The sequence below is a fragment of the Micropterus dolomieu genome, linkage group LG06 (assembly GCF_021292245.1).
Source record: "Micropterus dolomieu isolate WLL.071019.BEF.003 ecotype Adirondacks linkage group LG06, ASM2129224v1, whole genome shotgun sequence".
Lineage (NCBI taxonomy): Eukaryota > Metazoa > Chordata > Actinopteri > Centrarchiformes > Centrarchidae > Micropterus > Micropterus dolomieu.
In genome coordinates, this window is record NC_060155.1 from 3,636,381 (window position 1) to 3,661,587 (window position 25,207).

General features: G+C 38.6%; 2 protein-coding genes across 3 annotated transcripts in view; one reads left to right on the top strand and one right to left on the bottom strand.

The window, feature by feature from the left end:
* vipr2 (vasoactive intestinal peptide receptor 2) overlaps window positions 1–9,149 on the bottom strand; it is an 83,570-nt gene extending 74,421 nt beyond the window's left edge. The window contains exon 1 of the mRNA XM_046051039.1: window positions 8,931–9,149. Coding sequence (XP_045906995.1) covers window positions 8,931–8,981 — 51 coding nt within the window. The 5' untranslated portion in view covers window positions 8,982–9,149. The remainder of the gene's footprint in view (window positions 1–8,930) is intronic.
* A 15,799-nt stretch (window positions 9,150–24,948) lies between these two features.
* LOC123971937 (extended synaptotagmin-2-like) overlaps window positions 24,949–25,207 on the top strand; it is a 57,598-nt gene continuing 57,339 nt past the window's right edge. The window contains exon 1 of one of the 2 annotated variants that reach the window (XM_046051036.1): window positions 24,949–25,168. The gene's annotated coding sequence lies outside the window, so the exon portion shown is untranslated. The remainder of the gene's footprint in view (window positions 25,169–25,207) is intronic. The other variant, XM_046051038.1, reaches the window with a different exon arrangement.

Sequence of the window (25,207 nt, forward strand, 5' to 3'; positions counted from 1 at the left end):
AGCTTAGGTTTGGTTAGGTTTAGGCTCAAAAATGACTTGGTTAGGTTAGAACAATCATGATTTGGCTTTTGTAATGGCTATGAAGGCTATAAAAAAGGCTATATGAAGGCTATAAAAAACATAACGCTGACTATCAGTTTGAAAGGAAACTAACAGCGGCCTCCCATATTACTACAGCGGCTGGAGGGGATTTGTCACTTGAACTTGAACGCGTGTCGTTCTTGCTGAATGCTGAAACCACTGATCTTAGCGATCTTCTTGGAAGGACATTCTCGGATAAACTGTTGCTGCTCAAGAAAAAGCTCCAACATGTAGCTCCAGGTAAAACCACAAAATTGCAGCTTTACTATTCCAAAGGTGGTAATACACTGGACCTATGAGGGTGAAATGCTGTTATCCCTTCAGTGATGTGAAAACAAGTTTGAGTTTTCTACACAGCAGTAAGCTGACTACAGGAGCCTGTATCACCACACATCCTGGCAGTAATAAATCAATACATGTCCATTTGAGAGAGAGGGAAGCTGCAGCTCTCTGTCCACCTGCTATGTGATACCACCATGAGTCTCAGGTGACTCATCCGATTTGTTTCCTTGAAAACACCAACAAACGCCACAATTATCACCTGGCATCATTAATTAGGGTGCAGCTCACAGCATCCAGCTACCTGGCTTGGCTTGTAACTCATTTGTATGTCACTTCGGGAAGCATCAAATGGATAAATGTAAATGTATTCATGACCACATCAATATATCCGGTGCGTTTAAACGCCTCACATCCTCACATCCTCACATGATTGCAGCTTTGTTGATGCAGCTTTATACTGCTATTTCATATATCAATCACTGTCCACCCTATTCTACAAAGTGTGATATGGTGTAACATGAAAAGATGTGTGACTGCCATTTGAGCATCAGTTGTGTTTGGGCAAGCAACTGTTTTGCATATCTAAAAGCTTATGAGGCTGGATGTTTGGTTTGTTTTACATATTTTAGTGAGAAGCTATGGTGATAAAACTTGAAAGAGTAACTTAAATCATTTTAAGTCTATTTGAAGAGATGCAAGCTTTTCAGATTTAGAGATCTTTTCCTTTTTGTTGTTTCTTATTAGAGAAGGTGTGTGGAGGTTTGATCTGCGCTAAATTGGGGGCTGCAATTTTATAAACTTTTGTACTGATGCCTCGTTAAAAGGGTAACATTCAATTCAACTAATTGAATTAATTATTGCCTGACTGCACTGGAAGAATACTAGTGTGGGAGTGGTGTAGGTTTTGTGATCGCTGAAGCTTCTTGTTAATCCCTCTGGAGGTGGAAATACCTGCTCTAATCCGTCCTGCTGTTCTCTATCAGCCCTGCCAGTTCTCTATGTAGGCACTCTTTATGATTTAATACCACAGCAGATGCAGACAACAGAGCCTGTGGTTTGGAAAAAAAGTCAAATTCAGCACACTCTCATGAGCATCCAGAAGAATTTGAGGGATATGGCTTTCTTTGGTGATCTTTAAGGTCTGCTTCTGGTTCTTGTTCTTAATGGCTTATTACAAACAAACCAAGACCTGTACACATGATATTATATTTACAAATAGGTAACTAATTTGTTGTACAGTATTGGTGACGTAATCCCTCAAAACAACCCTGGTTTACCTTTTTTTCATTTTCTGATCACAGAAAAACTACAATTACCACTAAACTACGATGATCTTGCATAGATCGCTTATTACATTGCAGAATCAGCATATGGATTTAATAGGTATTCCTAGGTATTTATCCATTGACTGTATATAAGAGGTGGACGTAGTCACGGTGACGTCACCCGTTGGTTGGGGGACCGCCGTTTTGAAGCCTCGAGTTTGGCCGATAGGACCACTCAGCAGCCATCTTGGCAATGCCTCCAGGCAGCTATTTCAGACTAACAAGAGCAGGCACCTATTTGAATGAATGGGGAGAGAGTTATAATAATAATGATAAACAGGGCTTTCCTACATAGGCAAATAATTATATATATATATATTTATTTATTTATTTATTTTTTTGTCATGCAATAGTTATTAGGCCTACATTACATATAATCTGCCACATTAACTACTTTGTAAAACATATCGTCTATGGTACAGCGACACAGAGGAAACGCTGCTGTTTAATTAATCTAATACTACATGACTGTCTACAACGAGGACCTTCAACTCTGAGATTTCACATTCAAAAGAAAAGGTAACGTTAGAGAACTTTGTTAGGCAGGAAGCCGTGTTAGATTCTTGTCCAGCTCACATTTATTCACAAGTCCACTCTGGTTTAATCATTTCTGACACGCCGACTGTAACTAGAGACAAGCAGCTTGCAGATATATTTAGAATACGTCAAACACTATGACGTAACATGAAACAGCTTGCTGTGTCCCGGGCGTGATAAGGGCTGTGTTTATTATTATTGAAGTCATGTAATTGACGTGACAAATTAACAACTCACCGTGAACAGTGAGTGTGAGTGCTACAAGCAGCTAGGGAGCTCCTCACCATACCTCTGGCAGAGCCGCTCTGAGCTCCGGCAGGCTCTGGTCAGCTGATGTTTGTTCTGTGGTGCTGCAGTGTTGTTAAATATCTGCAAAACAATAAATTGGTATGGCTCTAGTAAAATCTAATAAAAATCTTTGAATAAGTTTGACAACCTTGCCCCAAAATAAGGTTTAAAAAGCATTTTTCCCAACCAGTTATACTTCTACTACACGTGTCACTACTGCCACGCATGAGCAGTAGAAGTAAAACAGACCCTTACGATTTGCTGAAATATGTTTCCCGCTTTGGCTGTTAAAAGCAGACGATTGGCTTTCTAGCGGGAGGGGCGGGATAACTTCATCTTTGCTGTTATGGGTTGTGCTGGGGATGTGATTGAGTGGTGTGTCTTCTCTATAAAACATCTCTGATATCATGGACCAGATGACCAAGAGACAGACAGGTGGCCTTTGTCATCAGCCTTCTGCCGCTCTAATACGAAGGTTTTGACCTCTTCATTGGTGGGTAACCTCTTGAATGAGATATTTTGAACACGGGTTGGAGAAGCGTATAATCTGACCGTTCCCCCTCATTACAGCACTGTGTGCCATTTAATCTTTCCTCTCAGAAACTAGACTAAATCTCACATGCTTGTTACAGGGTTTTAGTCTGGAAAGCATCCAAAGTCTTGACTGAGCCAACAGCTGGAAGTCTGGCCAATCAGTGAACTACAAGACAAGATGAGCAGCTTGTAAAAAGCCAGTCTTCACCACACACACATTGACATGACATGGATTTTGGCGCGCAGTGTCTATATTTTCCAACACAATGAAAACTCATTTTCACAGTTCTCAAACAAGTCAAACAAGCAAGTTTGACTTGTTTTGTTTTCTTTTTTTCTTACTTTTATTGCACACACTGACAAACAAACAAGCCCAGGCCACTGACTTGTGAATGTCATAGGGTTTATCGTCTGTCAGTCATGAGAGAGGGAGAGAACGCAAAGCTTCTCTATCAATATGTAGATCAGAGCAGCAAAGTGAATGCTGAGGATGGATGTTATGTGCAAATTAATCTAAACCTAAAACAGATGAAAGGAATTACACATGCTGCACACTGCTGAGGTTGTTTTCCATCCTCTTCTTTAATGTCTTAATTGGCATTAAGAGATTGCCCTAAAAATGAAAACCGTTGATATTCCTTTGGTTTCATTTTTTTTTCATTTTCAGTCTGAGCCAGACATCACCTGTCAGTCAAACAGTGTGGGCTTTGATGTCGTCTTACATGCCAAGTGCTCCAACTGTCAATCACTTTCGTCTCTGCAGAAAATTAATCAGACTTTTACCCCAGATGCCCAAAATTAGTCCTCCCACTTTGCATGTGTATTAATACATCTAATGTTCATATAGAGTTTGAGTTTTGTGGCTATTACTGCTCATGCTTATCCATTTGTTCTTCAGTTTGTTTCAGTACGAAACATAGGACCAGAGAAACACTGAGAAACGGCAGATGTAAAGCTTTTCTGCACTTCATCATCTAAATTTTTCAGCTTCAGCTTAAACTTTGAATGATTATTTAAGGTTAGTGACTCTCAACAGCTCGCTAAAAAGCACACAAACGCTGAAACAAAAACAGGATTTTTTTTTCTTCTCTCCTGAATGAAAACAGATTTTATGGTAACATTACAAATCACCAGCAACAACTGATTCCAGGCCTCCGGAACAACTTGTCCACCCAAATAATATCAGAAAAATCAACACAGAAGACCTGGAGTCAGAACCTTGGCAATGTACAAGTTTTCAACCCCTATTCTGTTTCTACCGTGCATGCATTTGTAGTAACTGATACTGGGTTTAAAATCCACTGTGCTGTTGGATCTGCTATCCTGCAGCACACATTCAGACAGATGAGCTTGATACGACACTGTGGCCAGGAGCCTGTTCACACCTGAATCCCTGCTGTACTCTGGTGCACTGGGGTTGCAGAAAAAGTGCACAGTGGCAAATTAAGGAAGACAGGCAGTACAGAAGCAAATTAGAATTGCATTAGAATTGTGTCAATTCTATGTCAAGTCTATAGCAGTTTGTTTGCAAATTCAGGATCTATCTCAGTTGACACACACTATGTTGTTGAACCTCCCCCTCTTCTACACAAAAAATTTAACGGGTGTTAGTGGTTGTCAAAGGAACAGTGTTTTACACTTGGACAGAGCAAAGCTTTCATTAATTGGATTTACAGTAAAACTTCAATTAAAAGCCTAGTCCCAATTAGATCGCACACAAATATAAATGTTTAAACTTTTGTCAACAATGTATGCTATACATTGTTAGATCAGTTAGATTCTCCACAATTCAATTGTTCAGTTCATTTTACAGAAACAATTCATATTTACTGGTGTGGTAAATAAGAGAGACTGGAAAATTTTATACATTCATATTAATACTGGTTAAAATAAACTATTAAAGGGACTATATGTAAGTTTTTCAATGAAATTAATGAAATTTCCATCGCCTTATTGTCAATGGGCTCAAAACTCACTTAGAAATGAAGCACACGCCTGTTTTCCCTGCTGCTTGCATCAGCCACTATTGTGCTTTTAATGTGGGGACTCCGGGTCGGATTCAGCCCTGTGCGCGCTCCCGAGCCTCTCTCGTCAATCATGATTTCAGTTAAATGCTAAAGTTGCTGTTACTGTTACCTTGTCTGTGGTCCGCTGGCAGAACACCGGCTGCTTTCTGATCAGCTGCCGTCGTGCTGTTCATGTTTGGACACTTTCTTCTTTGTCCCTCGCTATTTTCTCTCTCTTCCTCCACTTTGCAAACAGCTCCATCATAACACATCGTGTTCACAGCGTAAGCGCGATGTGCGACAGTAATGAATGTCCCTGCGAAACACTGTGCTGTATAGTTATATGGATTAAACTAAGCATCGATGCATTTTATTAATCGATTTAATCAATTTAATCGATGAATCAGTTCAGCCCTAGAGTCCACTAACACCATAGATACAAAACAACAACAAAGGTTTATGTGCTGAAGCCCCTCAGACCAAACACGTTCACATGATGTCGAGTAAGAACAAAGTGAGCATTAGTAAAGCTGGAGAAACACAGAGAAAGTCACGTTAGCTTGCCGGCTAACGCCGAGCAGTTGCTGATGTTATCCGGTGCAAAGTTGTATCGCTTTCCATATTACTTCACCAACTAACACGGTCCGTGTTACTATCCTGTTGCTTTAGCCTGCAAGAAAGGATGTAACGGTAAAAAGCAAATGTGGAGCAAATTGTTTACTAACATTAGCCTATAGTGATGCAGCCAGGAGCAGCCAGCTAACGCTACAGTATGTTTATTGTGGTTTTACCAATACTCAGGTACACAGCTTCTCCACCTCTCAGTCGCTGTAACTAACATGACCCACATAATATACAACCCAGAGGAAGAGCCATCCACTGACACTAGTTACAGTAAAGTTTCTTACTGCGGTCTAACTGTTATAAAGTGTGACACAATCTCGTTATAATATTCAGTCCAGCTCACTACCCGTTTCGTTATCATCCAATACATTTAGCTGTGCTCACATTGCTGAGCCTCCGGTGACAGATACACAGATAATAAAGTTAGTTACTGAAAGCAGCAGAAGAGCTAACGATGTAGCACGTATGTTCATCCTACAGTTTAAAAAACGTTGCAGTGGGAGTTTATCTGAGTTTCCAGCTCTGTCTGTTCTCCCTGCCTGTATATAGCCGCTGTCACTCTGCCTTTTTTCCGGGAGGATTGTGCTGATATGCGGCTCGCTGCGCTGAATGGAAGGTACGGCGCCGGTGTTGATCTGCCTCTGAGACGGGAACGTTGAAGTAACAGAGCCTGAACATATCTGGAGAAAAGCCACAGCCTGCATGCTGGTGTTCCTGCGTTTATTGCAGGATTTCTGTATGAAAGCGGTTGTGTTTCGGATTATTCAAGCGAGCACGCGTATGAGCACACGCCTGGCTGCAGTCTTAAAACCGCACCGCTAGTGGCCGCTGGAAACTCCATAATGCCCCTTTAACAATAAAGTATAGTAGCCTATTTCCCATCTTTGCTGAGCAAGAGATTTGTGTAAAGGAATTAAAGGTCTCTCCCATATTGACACCTGTCCCAAATAAATGCAGGTGGGGTTAAGTGATTGAACCAAATAAAAGCCCGGGCTAATACTTGAAGTTTAACGATACATTACTATAGTCACTTCAGACATATAGAGTTCTAAAATCAACTTTGACTTACGGCCGCAGCTAATACAAGTTCATCGCTTGTTTATGCATCTACACTGAACAAAATTATAAACGCAACACTTTTGTTTTTGGCCCCATTCCTCATGAGCTAAACTCAAAGATCTAAGACTTTCTCTATGTAAACAAAAGGCCTGTTTCTCTCAAATATTGTTCACAGATCTGTCAAAATCTATGTTAGTGAGCACTTCTCCTTTGAGATAATCCATCAGACAAACTCGAGGCTTCAAAACGCCAGCCCACAAACCAACGGGTGATGTCGCCATGACTACATCCACCTCTTATATACAGTCTATGAATTCAACCATGTGGATACAATCCAAAAATCATGCAAAATAACTTGCACGCCATCGATACTAACTTGAGCACCAGCAAATAAGCCAGCCAGCCACAGCTTATACTGCACCACCACCTCTACAAAATCTCCAACCAATTCTGATCAGGCAAAGAATGGAACCATTCTGAATCAAACTCGAGACATAAACAATCAAAATGAGGATTCCCAAACATTCCCACATCTACCACACGTTTTGTGACATAATAAAAATTCTGGAAATTTGATTTATTAACTGTTTAGATATCAAAAGGGGGCTGTGTTTGCCTAATTTAATCAATCTATCCTATCATATGTATTATATTTAGCCAAACCAAACCACACAATCCGGTTTGATATCAGTATCCATCCATCCTTCTGATGGAGCCCTTGAGCAAGAGAGGCACTGAATCCCTGCCAGAACAAAGTGGGCAAGAGAGACAGTGGTAGTGTTCATCAGCTATATAATTAAACTCTCACACTTGTTTTAGGTGACGTGAACATTTTGACAGCCCAGTCTGCTTTCAGTCAAAGCCTTATGGGAAGAGAGAGCAGTGTTTATCCTGTGAGGTGGCTCAACACAGGAAAATGGCAGATCATGTGTGAGAGACTGAAAAAAAAAAAAAAGTGGGATAATAGCTGAAGGAGATCAACAAACGGTTGAAGATTGTATCCATGAAATACCTTCATTAATTAAAAGAAAACTGCCCTAACGTTTGTTCCCTACAGAAACAAATATGTTCATTATCTAGTCTATTAATCTGCCAATAGATTCATTGTTTTGTCAGGAAATAATTGGAAAACGTTATCAGAGCCAAAGATATTTAAATTATGTTCATATAATACGGACAAAAAGCCACATATCTTCACATTTGAGACGAAGGATTTGGGGAATTTTCATTGGGAAAATGGCTTAAAAACGACTCATCGACTATCAAAATAGTTGCTGATTACATTTTGAATCGATTTCTAATTGGTTCATCGATTCATTGTTTCAGCAAGAGTAGGAGTTTGATTTACAAGAGGTAAAACAAGTCATTGATCAATTAATCAATTGACAGAAAATTAGTTGGCAAATATTTTCATCAGTTAATAAAGTAAATAGAAAATAAACAAAAATAAATATTCACTGTCATGAGTGATTCATGTTTAATCCAAATGTCCATCACAATTTTCCAAAGCCCAAGCTTTCTTGTTTTGTCTAAAGAACAATCCAAAACTTCAAGATATAGCAATATATCGCAAATATTCTGATAGAAACCAGAATTTTGTAGCACTTTGGCTTAAAAAAGGGCACACATAATTAGTCAATTATTGCCAATTCCTGGGAAACTGTCTGACATTTTATATATCAATCAATTAAGCAGTTAATCCAGAAAATAATGATTCATCAATCATCGATAATGAAAATAATTATTTGCAGCCCAATTATTAATTATCACAATCATTGGATGTAGTCTTTATACTATTCAGATTGGTATTATACTGTAGGAACACTTACACTGAGATTCCAGGAAACAAAATAACCCACAAATTGCCTCTGAAGACATTTAAGTTTTCTAGGTCTAAGTACATTTATAAATTAGGACAACTCCACACACCTCACAACTTTGTACCAAAAACGTTAGATCCATATTATATTAACAATAAAACTGTGATGTTAAAGACTGGTAACACTGGTAAAGACAATAAAACCAAATATCTTTTTGGCATATCAGCATCACTGTAAATTAGAATCTGAGCTTTAAATATGATATGATATGATATATATTAGTGTTCAGTATCGTCTTCTTCGATATTTAGATCTTTTGACAAAATCGTTTTAGTCACTACATCGCTGTAAACACTGTAGGAATCGGAACTCACCATGAGGGGACACGTCGAGAAACACAAGGTGACAAAGAGTAAACTTTTCATCTTCACTCCTCAGGAGGCAGCAGCCAGTCAGCCAGTCAGCTGTCCTACCAGGAGAAACTCAGGACTTCATTTAAACTCCACTCTAGACTTTGTCATCCCGTTTACAGAATATGGATTTTTTTTTTATTCCATGAATGTGGTGACAAAATGCATACGAAAGGAAGAGAAAGCCGGTGTTCTCCTGTATCCACACTGGAGGCTTCCACAGAGCTGACTGTGCAGAGAGATCAGTTCCCGGCAGCTGCCTTCGACTGTCAAGTTTACAGTGACATGCACAGAGACGTCCGGTTTGCAATTTCAAAATAAAATCTTCATTGAGCGTTACTGTAATACACAATCCATCTAGGAACTATCTATCTATTTAAAAATGTGATTATTTTAAGTGATTTTGGAAGCATATGTTTGCAGCTGTAAAAGAACATATTCCTTTTATTTCCTGCATTTTGGTGATTTTGAAGTTGAGCTTTTTCTCCCTCTATGTATGGTGGAAATATCTGGCCTATTTATGCACAATAAAAAACAACATTCAGGCAACAGGTGACAACTCAAAATATAATGGAATATTAAGGTTCTCACGAATTCTGTATTAGTTAGTAAACTAGTAAACTCGAAATACATTAAATCATTAGCTGCACAACTCACCACTTACTTGGTTGTGAGACTTTCTGATTAGATGTCCTAATATTGCACCTCCTCCTCTTTTTCTTTCTGGCTCTTTCTCCATGGTTATCAACTGTGCTGTTGCATTTTCTCTCTATTTCATGGCAGATTGTAACCATCGCGGTTGCATACTGCCACCACCTACTTTGTGGGGAATGCATATGTTCTAAATATTGAGGGAGACTCTGGTTGTGCTCTCTGTGCTTTTGGAGCCAGGCTTTGTAAGGTTTATATAACGGTATTTAGACTAGCCAGAAAGAATGCAGGCAGAATGGCAACATGTGCTAACATAGTGCCCCCTGGGTAATGCAGTTTATTTAATCGCACATGGAACCTGATATGGAGTGGGCAGAAAAGAGTAGCAGTAGCTTGTGAGAAGTCACGGTACACCAAAGAGTAAAATGTACTGGTACCAGCCCACTTCAAGCACTTGTTGTAGTCAGAAATGATAAATCAACAGGCCCGATTTGTAAGATGTGAACCAACATTAAATTCCTACCTGTTATACTTGTCTTTAAGCCCCCCTCCAGTGTATTTTGACATTTCTATGATATTTCATATTTTCCTGAGTCATTTCCTTACAATGTTGATTACCCACATAGTTTTTTTTCACAAATAGCTTAATTTTGTGCTCAAAGTTGCTTAGTTGTTAAAACGAGGTTGTGACGTATGACTATAGTAATTCCATAAGTCATACGTCATTCTCCAAGCTTGTGCAGGTGCACTGTCATGCCTCGTTAAGTCAGAGCATCAAAGCATAAACATTGTTGTGAGCTAGCTAACCTATTTATACTTACTACTTAGAAGTATAAATTAGAACTTACAGTAGGTGTGTCTCTCTGTGTCTGATTGTTGGTTTGTCTTTAGTCTAGTTTAGTTAGCTAAGTTAACTAAGTTGTAGTTAGCCAGGTGTAGTTAGCTAGCATACTTATTGCAGAAAGTTAGCTAACAGAGGGTCTTCATTTTATTTGTTATTTTCGTTGGTTTAGTGCGCTGTTCATTTTCATTATGGCATCTGTGTGTGCGGTGTTGGAGGACAGAGGACAGAAAATGTGTCGCACTTTCACCTGCTACGTCTTATATAACGTTACAGTCTGCAACACGCATTTTACTGATTTTAAACCAATGCATCGGCAGAGGAAATGGTATCAGAGGTCTGAAGCTGAGGAGCGATGCAATCAGTGTTGCTGAAACGGTGAGTTGTGCACTCAAATGATTTATTCACACTAGCGAACTAACGTTAGTTGACGAAGTAAAGATGTTTATTAGTTAACTTGACAGGTTTGAATCCAGCCATGGGCTCTGTGTGTAGTTTACATGTTCTTCCTGTGTTCATGTGTGTTTCGTTATATAATGTGATATTTCTAAATCTGTACTGAGATTTGTAGATTTGTAAGTTAATTAGTTTTATGAAGGGAGCACCCATGGCTTTGGCCAAGTAAGAGGCAAAGAAGACATACCTTATACAATCTGTTACAACCACATAAAATGTGATTAATTTTATTGTCAACCTAATGAGGCTGTATAAAATGTGTAAACACCTCATTCATCAGGACACAACACATAAAGGTAAGGACTTCATAATGTGCCTGCCTTACTGTGCTTTCAGACCATAAGCGAAGCGAGGGTTCAGGGAGGTGAGTTTACATACTAAGTCAATGCAAAGACGTGTAGAGCCGCAATTTCCTGTCGGGGGCGGTGCCGGCAACGCAAAGGCAACGCGAAGGCCTTCACATGAGTTGAAAATTTCCAACTCAAGCGAATTTTCGCGGGTTCTATACGCCTTCACGCGTTGTGTGTGAACGCTTGCAGCGAATGTACTCACGCGAGGATTAAATTCGCGTTTGGTCTGAAAGCACCATTAGGCCCAGCAACCTGCCTGTAAGCTGTATGGTATGCTTGGTTATATAGGGACACAATATCTACAGCTAAAGCTGATGAAAATCTCATTATTGTCAGTGTGATATAAGTAGTGGTGATGTACATACAATGTTGTGTTTCTTATATCCCACTTAAACAGAAATAACTCAGATTCCATTTTAATCTCTCCAGTTTACTATTTATCCTCTTAGTAAAGTTTACAACAAGTCAATTTTACATGCAGAAGATCAAGTATACTGTTGTATTGTAACAGAGTAATAGACCACCCATAGAACCATAACACGTGGGAGTTATCATGTGCAGTGCGTGACAGGACCATCGACTGTATGATTGATAACAGCTGATATTTGCACATTAGTTTCTATCATGGGTAAGTAATAGCTACTCCTGACAGGCCATAAAGTGTACTAAACTTTACAGTGTAGTGATGTTAACAGCATATCGTTAGTGAACACTCCAGCCGGTCAGTTTTTGGTTGTCATGGTAATTGATTATGTCCAACTATTAACCCCACCCCCATTCTCTGTTTGAGAAAGAATGTTCACCAAAAACGGCTTCTATTTATTTTGAAAATTCTATGCACAATAACATTATTATAACATGTTTCTTGTGTTGAAGAAAACAAGCAAAGTGATATGTTATTTCTAGCTTCTTTCATAGGAAACAGAGTCACAACTTGAAATAAAAGCAGAATAAAGTCAAAGTCAGTAAGAAAGAATAATATAGCTGAAGTTACCTAAAGCCATTGACTACTCACAAATTCAACTTTTAATTTGTAAAAGGAAGAATGTGTCATTCCATCTTTCAAAAATTGCAAGGTCTCACTTTAATTGTCAAAACACCTTCACACTCTACAGATGGAACACTTTTGTTCATAGAGAACAAAAGAGAAACAGAGAGAAAAAAAACATTCAGGACTGATGGCCAAACCTCAACAACACTGCTTAAACAATTACTTTGGTAGCAATCTCAGCCCTGAAAATACCAATACCACTGTGCAACGATTAAAAAACAAGACTTTGTCCAACCCTCCACCGCACTGCAGGACTGTCATTAACAGTGTGAAACAGTTTGTACCTCAAACAATGCAGTCCCTAGTTCTTTGGTACAGGCAATTTCGCATTGAATTATGTCTGCACATCACAGTGAGGTGACATGAAGTTCAATTCAATTCAATTCAATTTTATTCATATAGCGCCAAATCACAACAACAGTTATCTCTGAGCGCTTTTCATAAAAGAGCAGGCCTAGACCGTACTCTGTGATATTTAGAGAAACCCAACAGTTATAGTTCCCAAGTCATAGCCCCATGAGGTAATTGTTGATCTTTGTTGTCATTTCACCCCAGAAAGCATCTATCCTCTCCTAGAGTTTTGACCTCTGGCTCCAGTCCTTAAAACACACACACACACACACACACACACACACACACACACACACACAAGTCCTCATACCGAATGAACACAACCTGTGCCTTGCAAAACAACTTATGTGAGACCATATAAATTATCTTCATCAGGAGATGGAATCTGCTCAGTTGCTAAGGAGTAAGTTTACCACTTTAAGGACTCCTCATCCATGCAGACTTAAAGACTGAGTTTCAAAGTTAACATTGAATCAAAAGATAATGTAAAAGCAATTAGACAATATGAAAAAAGGAGTAACTTGTAGTGATGAACCTCCATAGAGTCTGTAGCTCCACTCGGCTTCATAGTGGCTGTGGCTCAGGAGGTCCATTACAGTTTGTTTCAATTGCTAACCTGCATTGGTCAAAACTGAAGTCACATAGTCAAAACTCTTCACACAGTCAGCGAAACAGAAGTGTATGTGGACCAAACTGTGAATCATTTTTCATTGCTTAGACACAAAATGCATTCAATGACCATTTTCTCCAAAATCCATGAACTCTTTTCTCTTTATTCCTTCACCCCCTATATCTGCAGCACATTTTTCAGATGCTAACACACTGTGCCCAAAACTGTTAAAAACACGTTCAAAACAAAATGTTTGCAAATTTCCTGTATTTTTGCTGTAGCTCGACAGATATATATAGAAAATCTTTGCATAACATTTACATCCATTTTACATTTTAGAGAAATATGTGTAATGTTTTGAATGTGGTTTTACTGTAAAACTGCAAGCTGAGTGTAAAGCAAGAAATGTGCTTATATTTTAGCAGAATTGGTTCGAGGGGATGGTACACCAATTACAGACTGTGGTCATTGGGTCTCAGGTACCAGTATGTAAACAACTGAAAAATGTATTGCAGCACTGAAATGTCAGGAACATATTTATTTCACAAGTAAAGTGAATGCATTTCTGATTCATTCTTGTAACATATACTATAGTACAGTCAATAAAGTGAAAAATGTTATAGGTTTCTTCCATTTTTTCTCAGTCGCTTTGGTACATTTGCAAAACTATTTGTATGGGTAAACTATGGCTAAACTTTTGATGACAATGACAAATGCACAAGGCTGCACTTTTTCTGTATGGCATAGATCAATTTCAACAGTATGAGTTACAGTAAACATTACAAGAGATTGGTCAGGAATCACAGTTTCACTTTTACTGTATGCACTGTAATTTGTTGACAGAGCATGTCATTGTGATGCAGAAAAAAAAAACAAGACTGTTTTACAGCACTGCATAGCACAACGGAAACAATTACCAAATAAGAAATGGAAACATGAAAACACCCCCTCAGGTTGACACATTTACAAAACAAGTCTAATAGACATATGTAGGAAAATGCAGATTATGACGTGTTCAACCATTTTGCATGTAGTGACTAACGCAATGAAGTTATGCCTAGATGTTTTGGGGGGTAAGACTTCTCAACAAAGAACCCGTATACTGTAATACATTGTGATCAACATTACATACAGTAAGCAATTGATAATGTAGGAAACAGCAGACAAATGTACATAATAATTTGCTTAAATGTGTCAAAGCATGTGCAATTGGTAATTTCTCAAAAGACTGAGAAATTGCTTTTACATATGATGTGCACAAGCAACTAGATGATGTGGAGGTTGAACAAGTAGAATTTCAATTCTGATCTGAGAAATATAATAATAATAATCCTTATTTGTAGAGCACTTTTCAAAAACAAGTTACAAAGTGCTTTAACAAGTGTAAAGAAATGTATCAAAGTGACTGAAAACAACTGTATTCTATAATGAAATGCTGATTTATATGAAAATATCAGTCACATTTCAGGGATAAAAGTTCAACTTATGTACGTAATGCTTCCTGTTGTTGTGTGTTATGAGTGACAATGTATGCTTTCTGAGTGGATTTTGTTGCCAGTGTTTTGGCTGAACAAGTTTATTTTGAGGCTTATATGAAGTGTTTTGGTGGTTTGAGTGACTTTTGGAGGTGAGGTTAACTGTTTGGCCACGATGCATGTTGGTAATGACTGTGTGAGGAGTTATGAAAAAGTGGCTTCAGTTTTGACCATTGCATCTTAGCAATTGAAAAAAACTGTAATCCCTGGTTTGGCAAGACCCTAAAACCTAAGCTGCTCCCAACAGGCCAGCCTTGCATGGCAGCTCTGTCACCATCCGCGTGTAAGTGTGACATAGTGAACGTAGGGGAGCATTTAGCTGATGAAGAGCCAGATATTTCCCTCAGGAGTTGGTAGAGACCAATACAGAGCTAAAAGATGACTAAATGCTGGACTTAGATTCATCAGGTGGACAGAAACACGACTCCAAATGAATGTCAATGTTGCTCCTCAACTGTTGGGTGCGTAAATAAGCAATGTTTAAAGAAAACCTTTGCCATATCAACTTAACAGCAGTAAACATTATGTCAATATTATGTATAGACCTTGTTTCTGCAGCAAGAGGCCAAAAACTCAGTTATTACAGGTCTGACGTAGCTTTGTAGCTGACCATCAGTTTTGGATCATATGAAATGATATTCATCAGCAGACGAAGTTAAGAATGAACTTCGGCGTGTATTGACGAGAAGTGCCCAGAGAAAATGAAAATTTCCTAGGAGCTTTTGTCCTGCTGTAAGCTGCCAGGGTGTCCGTGGGGTCTTAAAAAGTCTTAAAAGGTGATAAATCAATTATGTGAAAATTAATTTTTTTTCATTTTTTAATATTTTTTTCAATGTGAAAATCCTGTTTATCCAAAGGTTTGTTTGCTAAAAGTGTAGGTGAACGTATTTATTTATAATGTTAGGAGCAGGGATCTACCGTGCGGAAGGAGGAATTAACCCGGTCACTCTGGGGCCACTTTGAACAGCCCCGTTCCTGAAAAACAAGAGCGAGATGCGCCGCCAGCAGCTGAATCGGTAAGACAGAAGACAACAGGGAAAATTCAAGGAGCGTGTGAGTTTGGCTAACGTTAGCTGGCTATTTAGCTAAATCGGTGCTTTTTATTGAAACAACTTCAACTTTTCATAAAGCCGATGCTCTCGTCAGTGTCACTTTTTGTGAACAGATCAATCGCAGCCTGGATGGAGCGGGATTTAAAAAAAAAAAGCTTGATGTGCTGCAACAAACTTTATAAATGTTGAACTCAGTGTTCTGCATAAACAGTTATGATTAGTGACGAGTTAGTAGCCTGCCTAAAATCAAGGTTGGAGACTATCATGTAGCCTGGAGCCTTTTTCTTGCACAAAGTTAATGAATAAAAAACAACCCCAAACTGAAACTGTAATTTGAATTAATATTATACTAGTGGTAAGTTATATTCTATTATATGAAATTATATTTAATTTAGTAACATAATGAATATATTAATATCAAACTTACAGTTTACTATTAAATTAACAATATGCTTTTAATTTAATGTCATAATATTATACTAATACAGTCGTTTAGACTAGTTCCTCCTCCAGGTTGTGCCTGTGTTACACTGCCTACACTACTTACGTTATTCATCACTCAGTTTATTCTCTTCATCTTTGTTCACTCCTGGCCTATTTGAATTTTGTTGTATTGAAGTGGACGGTGAAAGATATCACACATATCATTGCAGGCAAGCTCACATTATCTAGTTTAAACCAGCTAAAACACAAAATCACACTGTGTTTCACATGATTTGCTGTAAACGTCATAGCTTATGTGGTCTGGTCATAGCTTACTGGTCAGAGTTAAATCTGACCAGTCTGACCAACAGTTGGCCCATACAGGCTGTTATAGGCAACTGGGAAAGTTGGTGAATGCCTCAATTTTTAGGTGGCGTTACAACCTGATGACATATAGGCAATAAATATTTTATAAATATATTTAAATTCCTTTTAAAAACTCAAAAATGTCACTTTTAAAGGCGTGTGGCTGATTTAACCGGTTACAGCTCAAAGTGGTGTGGCAGTCTTAAAATTTGTTGAAAAAGTCTTGAAAAGGTCTTAAAAAGGTTTAGAATTTTACTTCAAGATTCCTGTATATACCCTGGCTGCAGAACAGAAACTAAATGGACCCTGAGGTGAGATTGTATGGTCAGTGACTCATATTAATATTTTTCCGATCTGGCGCCCCAACATCAGGACGATACAGCAACAAGATGAAATACAGTACGTTATTTCCAAAATGACCTATGTGGCTATTACAAAAGAACTTAATGTGAAAATTTTCTGATCTGATCTAAAACTACTTGGTTAAGATGAGAGAAAGATGCTTGAAATAAACAATGTTGACTCTGGGTAGGAGATGCAAACAGTGGTCTCCAGTGCCCAGTACTTTGTGCACCATCCACCCTGGCCTCCTCCTGATGTTGTGCTGCCCTACAATCTTTATTCATTCCTTATAACATTTCTAGTTTATACTGGATATTTGACTTGCACACAGCCTGTTCACCCTGCTGCATTCTGGGAAGAGATAATAGAAGTTTCTGCTGCCGCACCACCAGACTGCAGAGCAGCTCCCAAGCTATCAGACTGTTAAACGGAAATTCATCTTCAGCACTGCTCCAATGATTAGTGTTTATTTCTGTTTACCTTTTTTATAATTGCTTTTATATTAATGTATGTTGTCTGCTACAAAGCAGAAGGGAGTTAGAAACACAATTTCACTTTACAACCTTTTAATTGTGACAAATAAATCTACCTTGGTCCTTGTACCTTGCTAAAAAATTGCTTTGTGTTTACATGTGTAATTAAGGCCCATGGTCCTCACCACCCTCAGTTCACAGTTTATCCACTTCTTTAATTACCAATAAACTACTGATGGCTGCAATCCAGACATCTTTTCATCCCCACCACATTTTCAACAATCAGAGCTAAACAGAGGCCTTGTGTAACGTGTTTTCCCCACAATAGATGAAGGCTGAGCAGAACAACAGGGCTCTGGGTCAAACTAGGGTTTGTTTGTGCGACTCAAACTGTGAAGTACCCCTTGATCATGCGTAACCTGGGGCTTCCTATTATGCCTGAAGTAGAACTGATTTTTTATTTGTTCTCACATTTTGGGTAGGAAATTGGAAACATTCTGTATACTACAATGAAATAAAATTTTTTAAAACAGGATAAAACCAGTTTTGCACATATTTGTGGAAACAGCAAGTTTCATCCCGCTGGATGGGTGGTTCCCATGGCAGCAGCTGACTGACAACTGAGAGCTGCTGTTGCTAGGAGACATGTTGTCAAATTCGGTGCCACGTTAGTGACCGGAGCAGGTCATAATGTGTTGGGACATTATTTCATCAAGGCCGCACAGCATGTACCGTTAATGATTTTGGACATCTGTCCCTTCACAACATTTGGGAGGCCCCAACATGCTGCACGTTTGTGTCCATTCGGAAAGAGGAAGCTAGCAAGACGAGTTGGCTAATGTAAGCAGTGATTGTCGTTAGGGGTTACTTTTCATCCATGTAATATCAACACATGTGAGTCATGTGTTTCTGTTTACCTTTTTTTAAGCGCATTTTGAGTCTGTTTCTGCTAGAGAGACAAAACCCGCAGCAGGCAAACATCAGATCTGTGTGCTGCAATGAGGAGACTCCCACATTTCTCAAATTTGTACACGAAACAAAGATAATTTCAGTCATGTTTTGTAATTTGTTTTCCACCACTCGTTAGCCTTGTAGTCACCTGACCTTCTTCTCATTTGCTATATCATTTGCTCACCTGATCTCACATCCCTCATTAATCTCTCACTAAACCCACCATCCAAGGTCCTTTGTTCCTTTGGCAGTTCCTAGTCCCAGTCCTATAGTCCCCCGACTGAAGAATCCACGCCACCATATGCTAATCTCGATGACGCATCTCCTAATATTTGCTTAATGAAAGTGGATGGGAAACACATGTGTAATCATTAGCCACTTTTCTGGAAATTCTGTTAAAATGTTCACTCCATTTGGATTGAAACCTGGCTCTTGGCAGCTCCTGCATACTTGCAGTGTTCATTACACATTATACAAAGGAGGAGGTTGTAGGTAGCATTACCTGTCTCTATGTCATGGGTCCAGTAGTGGTGATGGAAAATGACCAGAGTGTCAAAACTCACAGCAACGAGTAGAATCCTGTAACCTCAGCATGTGAAGGCATGATTTGAATCACAAAACCGAGTTATTAGCATATGGATTAACTGAGTAATGTAGGGAGTTTTCAAATCACAGATGAGACTAAGCAACAGCAAACAATAGCAGTATCCCAGCTGGTTAACTGCCTGTGGCCATTTGAACTGAAGCAATATGAACTATTTTAAGTGCCTGGACCAATCAACCAATAAAGTGAATTTTTTATTATTTCAGTTCGACTATAAGAATGTTGTGAGACATTCGACTACAGTTCTAGATTAAAGGAAGTGTGTCTTTGACTAACAAGTGAAGGTCAGTGAACTGCCTGATGAAATACTTTATATGTCAGGTTACCAGCAAAAAATGTCATGAAACTTCTTGATTCAGTGGGGAATAGCAGAGCAGAAATACACACACACACGCACACACACACACACGCCTTCTCCGTTACAAATGCACGCACTCTCTGATGTGTGCGTGCTTTGTATCTTGTACTGTAAACTCGTGAAAGCACAGCAGGGACGATCTGGCACATATTTACATAAAGCCAGAGACGATCAGCTGAACTGCTGTGGGTAAAAGTGTCAACAATACATTAAACTGTCCAGACGGAAAACGTAAAGCAGTCGCTCAAGTGCTTTACGGCTTGTGTATAAACCCAAATTTAAACAGTGTGAGCATACTCGTAAACAGAATGTACCCACCATGAGTGAGATGAGGGAAAGAAAGTATCATCTAGTCTTTCAATTGTTTTTTCCCTTTGTTTTAATTATCTCTCATTTCTTATTTTTGGTATATATGGTTTGTTTTTTAATCCTACCGTCTTTGCAGGAAGAACACCCAGGACACCCAGGTGTGGTGGAAGAAATTAATTAATGATAACAGTTCATTTAAGTTTGATCAAGTTAATAAATTTGCCCTTAACGTTTACTGTGATTTTCATGGGCATGAATGATGATGACAGAGCTGCTGTTTAATACAACAAGTTTTGGTGTCATAACCCTTTTTTAACCTTTTATCTCAACACTCAATAATTATCATTCCAGTTTGCATTGGTGTCTTGCAAACAAGGTTGTTGTCCCACCAAAAAAACAAAACAAACGCATTTTAGCTATAATTTTCCAACACCACTTACGGATAGCCGACTTCAATAACTTGAGTCACAAACCATGGCACCAACAAGTGCGCCCTAGCTGTGTTTATCACTGTTTAGTGTCCCCTGGAAACAGCTTCTGTCTGTAGCACGCTGTAGTTGCTTGTGTCTTGTCTATTTGCATGTGTTTTCTAAAGCTGCAGTGCATTGAGTTTTCAGGGCGACGATATATTGAACTGTTTTGCAATGATTTACACAAAGGAAATCAGTTTTTCTGTATGCAGATGCTTTAGATCGCAGGTGTAGTTTGCAGAGCAACTTCTTTTAAGCACTGGTTAAATAGGGATTATATGAATACATTATTTTTTCCCCTCTTCATGATCAGTGTTGGACAACAAGTGAAGCTTTTACTGGATCAGTGTTCCGTTTAGAGCAGCAAAGTACATTGGAGTGCACTTGATTCTTACTTTATGTGTTTATCACTTGTGTAACTCTTTGCCCTCGAAGACCGTAATCAGACCTGTATTTAAATCGTATTAAAGTCTTATTCAGTTGCTTCAGTTTTATTCAACTAATGATATCCAGCCCTGCTAAACATTACATTGTAACAATAATAAAATTAATAACCTGATGCAAATGCATTTTAGAATAGTGATTATATTTGTGAAGAGTTAATTTCTCTAGTGGATGTTTACCTCACTAGATTGTTGAGGTTTTTTTGCCCATAACTATGAAAGAAATTGAAAGAAAAAAAACAATATTAAAGAGAAAGTGCCGAATAACACACCAAACAAAACAGACAAAAGGCTCGGTATATATATTTTTTTCTCATGTTTCTAACTCTGAGGCACTGATATCTTCCTCTTTGACAATTTCACACAAGTCATTTTTTTTATGCTTATTCCTTAATTTGAATTTTCACACAGCTTTTTATTAATATAGTAAGTCTAGTGTGAAAGCTTTTATACTGGTTTGGGGACCACAAATTTGATTTGCTATACCTTTTGTTGCCATATGCTATTTTTATTAGGCTTTTATGATTCTTTATCATTTACCTTTTCTACAAATAATGTTCTTTTGTAGTGTTTTATACATAGATATTATCAATAAATATGAGCTGGACTGTGACAGCTGCAGCTAATCTAATGCAAATGAGGTAAACCTGCTCAATGGGAAACTGCTCTGATTGGATAGATTTGACTCATTCTTGAAATAAGCAGGACCTGGTTCTGCTGTGGTGATTAATCACAAACTTCCTTAAAAAAATGATGGATTGATCGAAATTGAGATGTGGCTACACAAAGAATAGAGACTGAAATCCCACAATAGACCTTATTACATATGAATTATAGAGCTGTTTTTTGTGTGGGGGTCAATCATGGTCCGATGAGAATTGCACAAGCTCAGAATGAATATAACCAAATCTATTTGCATATTTATTGAATTTTCAACACAGAGGAACTAGATGTGCTTTTAATTCCCTTTGTACTGGTTTTTACACCACACAGGCCAAAATATTAGTGCAAACTGAAGTGGGATGAAAAAGATGACAATTAAGAAGATGAAACCCTGTATAAGGCTCCAGGAGGGAGTAACAGCCCTTAGAGTAAATGTCCAATACTTTTTGCAACATTGATTTGCAACGGTATTAAAAGGCACTGACAAATGATGTTGCCCTGCTGACGGGGGTGTGAGATCAGAATATGCTTTTGTGTTTCATTCTAGAGGGCAACGTATCTTGTCTTTTAATTTGAACTTGTTGGACAAGCCAAGGTGTTGCCTGTGCGTGAGATTTTACATGAATAAACATGCATCATTTGCGTTTGTAATTGTTCAAAGTAGAGTATTTTTACAATTACAAAATGTGACCAGAACAGTCTGGAAACACAAACGTTTATTGCCTCAATACAGCAGCTTTGCAAATTGCTTCTCTCCCGCCTTCATATTAGGAAGCACATTGTTCCTCCTCCTCCTCATCCCTCTCCCTGTCATTACCCAGCACCGCTTCAGAGGGGAGAGAAAATGAAACGAGAATAATGAGCTTTGCAGTGTTATACAGGCTGTATTTGTCCTCTAAAACAATTCTTTATCACTACTCTTATAATATTTAGTTTTAGTTCTTTTTAGTTTGGTAAGGAATACTTAATGTCTCAGTTTACTTTGGTCTCCTGTGACTCACGTGACACCTTACTCTTGAACTAAATGCAAATGGACTCCAAGGTATATATATACATGGATATTCACACATCAATGTCCAAGTTGAAGAGAAGACAATTTTCTGAAGAATTTCATGAAAAATTCCACCAAAAATAATTGTTGTAGTTATTACACTACCACACCACCATTACATTTTTCCTGTCGCGCACCCCCTAGAGGCAGCTCACAGATCCCAGGAGTGCATGCACCTCACTTTGGGAATCGCTGCATTAAACACATAGGCCTACGTCTATACATATGTGTAGGTAAAAAAAGAACATCTAACTACCCAACTTAAACCCACTATCTTCTGTTAATTCACTAAAGTTTCTCTTATCTAAAGTGTTTTTCTCTAAAAAATGAGGTAGTTTCTGAGGGGCACAAGACAAAAAGGCTTTCGGGAGGAAGGACGTATAGTCAACGTGCATTACAATTACAGGTGTGTTTCATTTCAATTTAAGTGTTTGTTCAGAAACTTGCTATTGCTGCCAGCAGCACTCGTAGAAGCAGCAGACAGTAGCTCCTTCAAACTTAGCTACACTTTGTTTTTCATCTGTTTTTCTCGGCTTTATAGCTGAAACATGTGTTACCTCTGAAAGAAATACAGTCACTGGGAAAGGAAGACAGGGTTTTGAATAAAAGAGCAGCGGACCACAATCCACCTGGCCTGATCAACTGGACCAGGCGCCACAGAGGGTGCGGTGATCGCTCAGAAGAGAGGAAAGAGAGCCAGGATATGAGCCATGTTAGCCTAGTTTTGATATAAGGCTGCTCCTAAAGGTCCAATCTGGACAAATTGGGACTCATGTTGGCTAAGCAACTTAAATCAGACTGTTGTGCCCACATCTTTACAGAGACCTGCCTCATCAACATCCCAGAATAAGCACTCGGTGGGTGGTTCGTGTACCAAGCTGTCAGCCCAAGACTCCGGCATGGTGAGAGGAGGTGGACTCTCTGTTTTACAGTGATGATGCTTGGTGCTCAAACACAATCAAGATGGACTCTGTTTCCCAAATATCAGACAGAATCGTCATCTTGTCGCTTTCATTTACATTCACCCCAGAAACAAATTTTGAAAAATGCACTGAAGAATGTTCGGGGTGTGTATGTGTATATATATAGCTCTTGTATGTAAATAACTGTGTATTGCCTATTGTTTTATTTAATTTAAATATTATCATATTTTCATACACATTTCTATCTGTTAAGTTCTGTGTATGTAGCATGAAGGGACTACAAACTTTTGTTCGACAACCTTGTGTCATATAATAATGACTAATAAACAACCACCTTGTAAACATTTTACTTTATATATATATACTTTACAAGACTCCTTATTACTGCTCCACCATGTATAAGGTAGGTAGCTTATATGCTCTTCTCTGAAGTGCTAACAGTTTATTTAGCAGTTTTTTTATGAGTTCACTTGATATCAACTGTCATTGGACTGTGTTCTTTTTTTTTTTTTCAGATTTGAATTCACCTTCTATGATATGGATTTATATTTCATATCAGCTGTGATGCTTCAGTTTACAAACATTACTATGACATCTAGTGGGGAAATGCCCTCTGCGCAAGCTCACTGTCAACAGCACACTGAGCAGCGATGACCTAGTATGCCCTAAATCTCTTCTAAATTCTAAATAAGTTCTTATAGGTTACACAGGTAGGTTGGTAGATTTATTTTGTCACAATACAACAGGTTATTTAGTAAGTTGAGTTTGTACCTCCCTTCTGATAGCAGACAATGTACATTAATATAGAAGCAATTATAAAAAGGCTAAACAGAAATAAACTATTTTCAGTGGAGCAGTGCTGAGGATGAATTCAAGCTTAAAGTCTGGAGGGAAAAGCTGCTCTGCAGTCTGGTGGTGCGGCAGCTGAAACTTATGTATCTCTTCCCAGAAGGCAACAGGGTGAACAGGCTGTGGCTGGGTGGGTACTGTCCTTTAGTATCCTTTGGGCTCTGCGTAGGCACCTCACCTCACCGATAGCCTATCACTGATGCTCAGGAGATAATAATATTAATATAATAAATATAATAATAACTGAAAGGCTGATTCCTGTAGCCTATCTTTAGATATATATTCACATTTAATTGACCAACTTTTAGGACAATACAAAAAAATGCAATGCAAAATGCAACAATGGTTCAGTACACCACAATGTTATTCCTGGGAGTGTGAAGGCTTTTAGACATCCAGTAGAGAAATCAAATGTAGGCTACAGAAAATCTAATGAAAGAATGACCTGAATAACTAGACATCATAGTAAGACCCTAAATGTGGTTTAAAACCTGATTTCCTTTATTGTAAAAATAGAAAAGGGGGTGAATTCAGATTTTTGTCTTGTGTATTGTTTATTTTTATTTTTTAAATATTTTTAACAGATACAGTATTTAAAGTATCCATGCTACTACTGAGTATGACCAGTAGGCCTGTGGTAGTTTCTAATCTAGAAACAATAACACTGTGGTGGAGACATACTTATCATTGGTTTTTATATTGTATTGTCCTCAATGTAGTTAAGTGGATTAAGGCTTGCTGGACTAGACAGCCCATTTTCATCCATTGCCTTGACAGTGAAATAGAAACTTAGAAACTCACTCTCCAGAAGTTTTGTCCCTGCCGCAAGATGGCGTCCGGGTTCGCTGATGTGTTTGTGTTTTGAAGCTCCCTCCCTGACGGAGGCTGACCTCTTTCCCGCGATGACAGTTTCCTGCAGGGTTGTTCAGACTGACTGGTCGCCCTCGCACAGCCGCATGTACTGAAGGGAAGGGCGAGAGGGTTATCAGAGTTTGCCTGCTGGTTATGCAGTGGACTGGGCTGGAAGAGTGAATTGTAGTTTATTTTTCGGAGAAGAGCGAATGTCGCAGGCGGATACCGGTGAGTGTTGCTTGCGGTGGTCGCAGAGGAAGAAGTTGT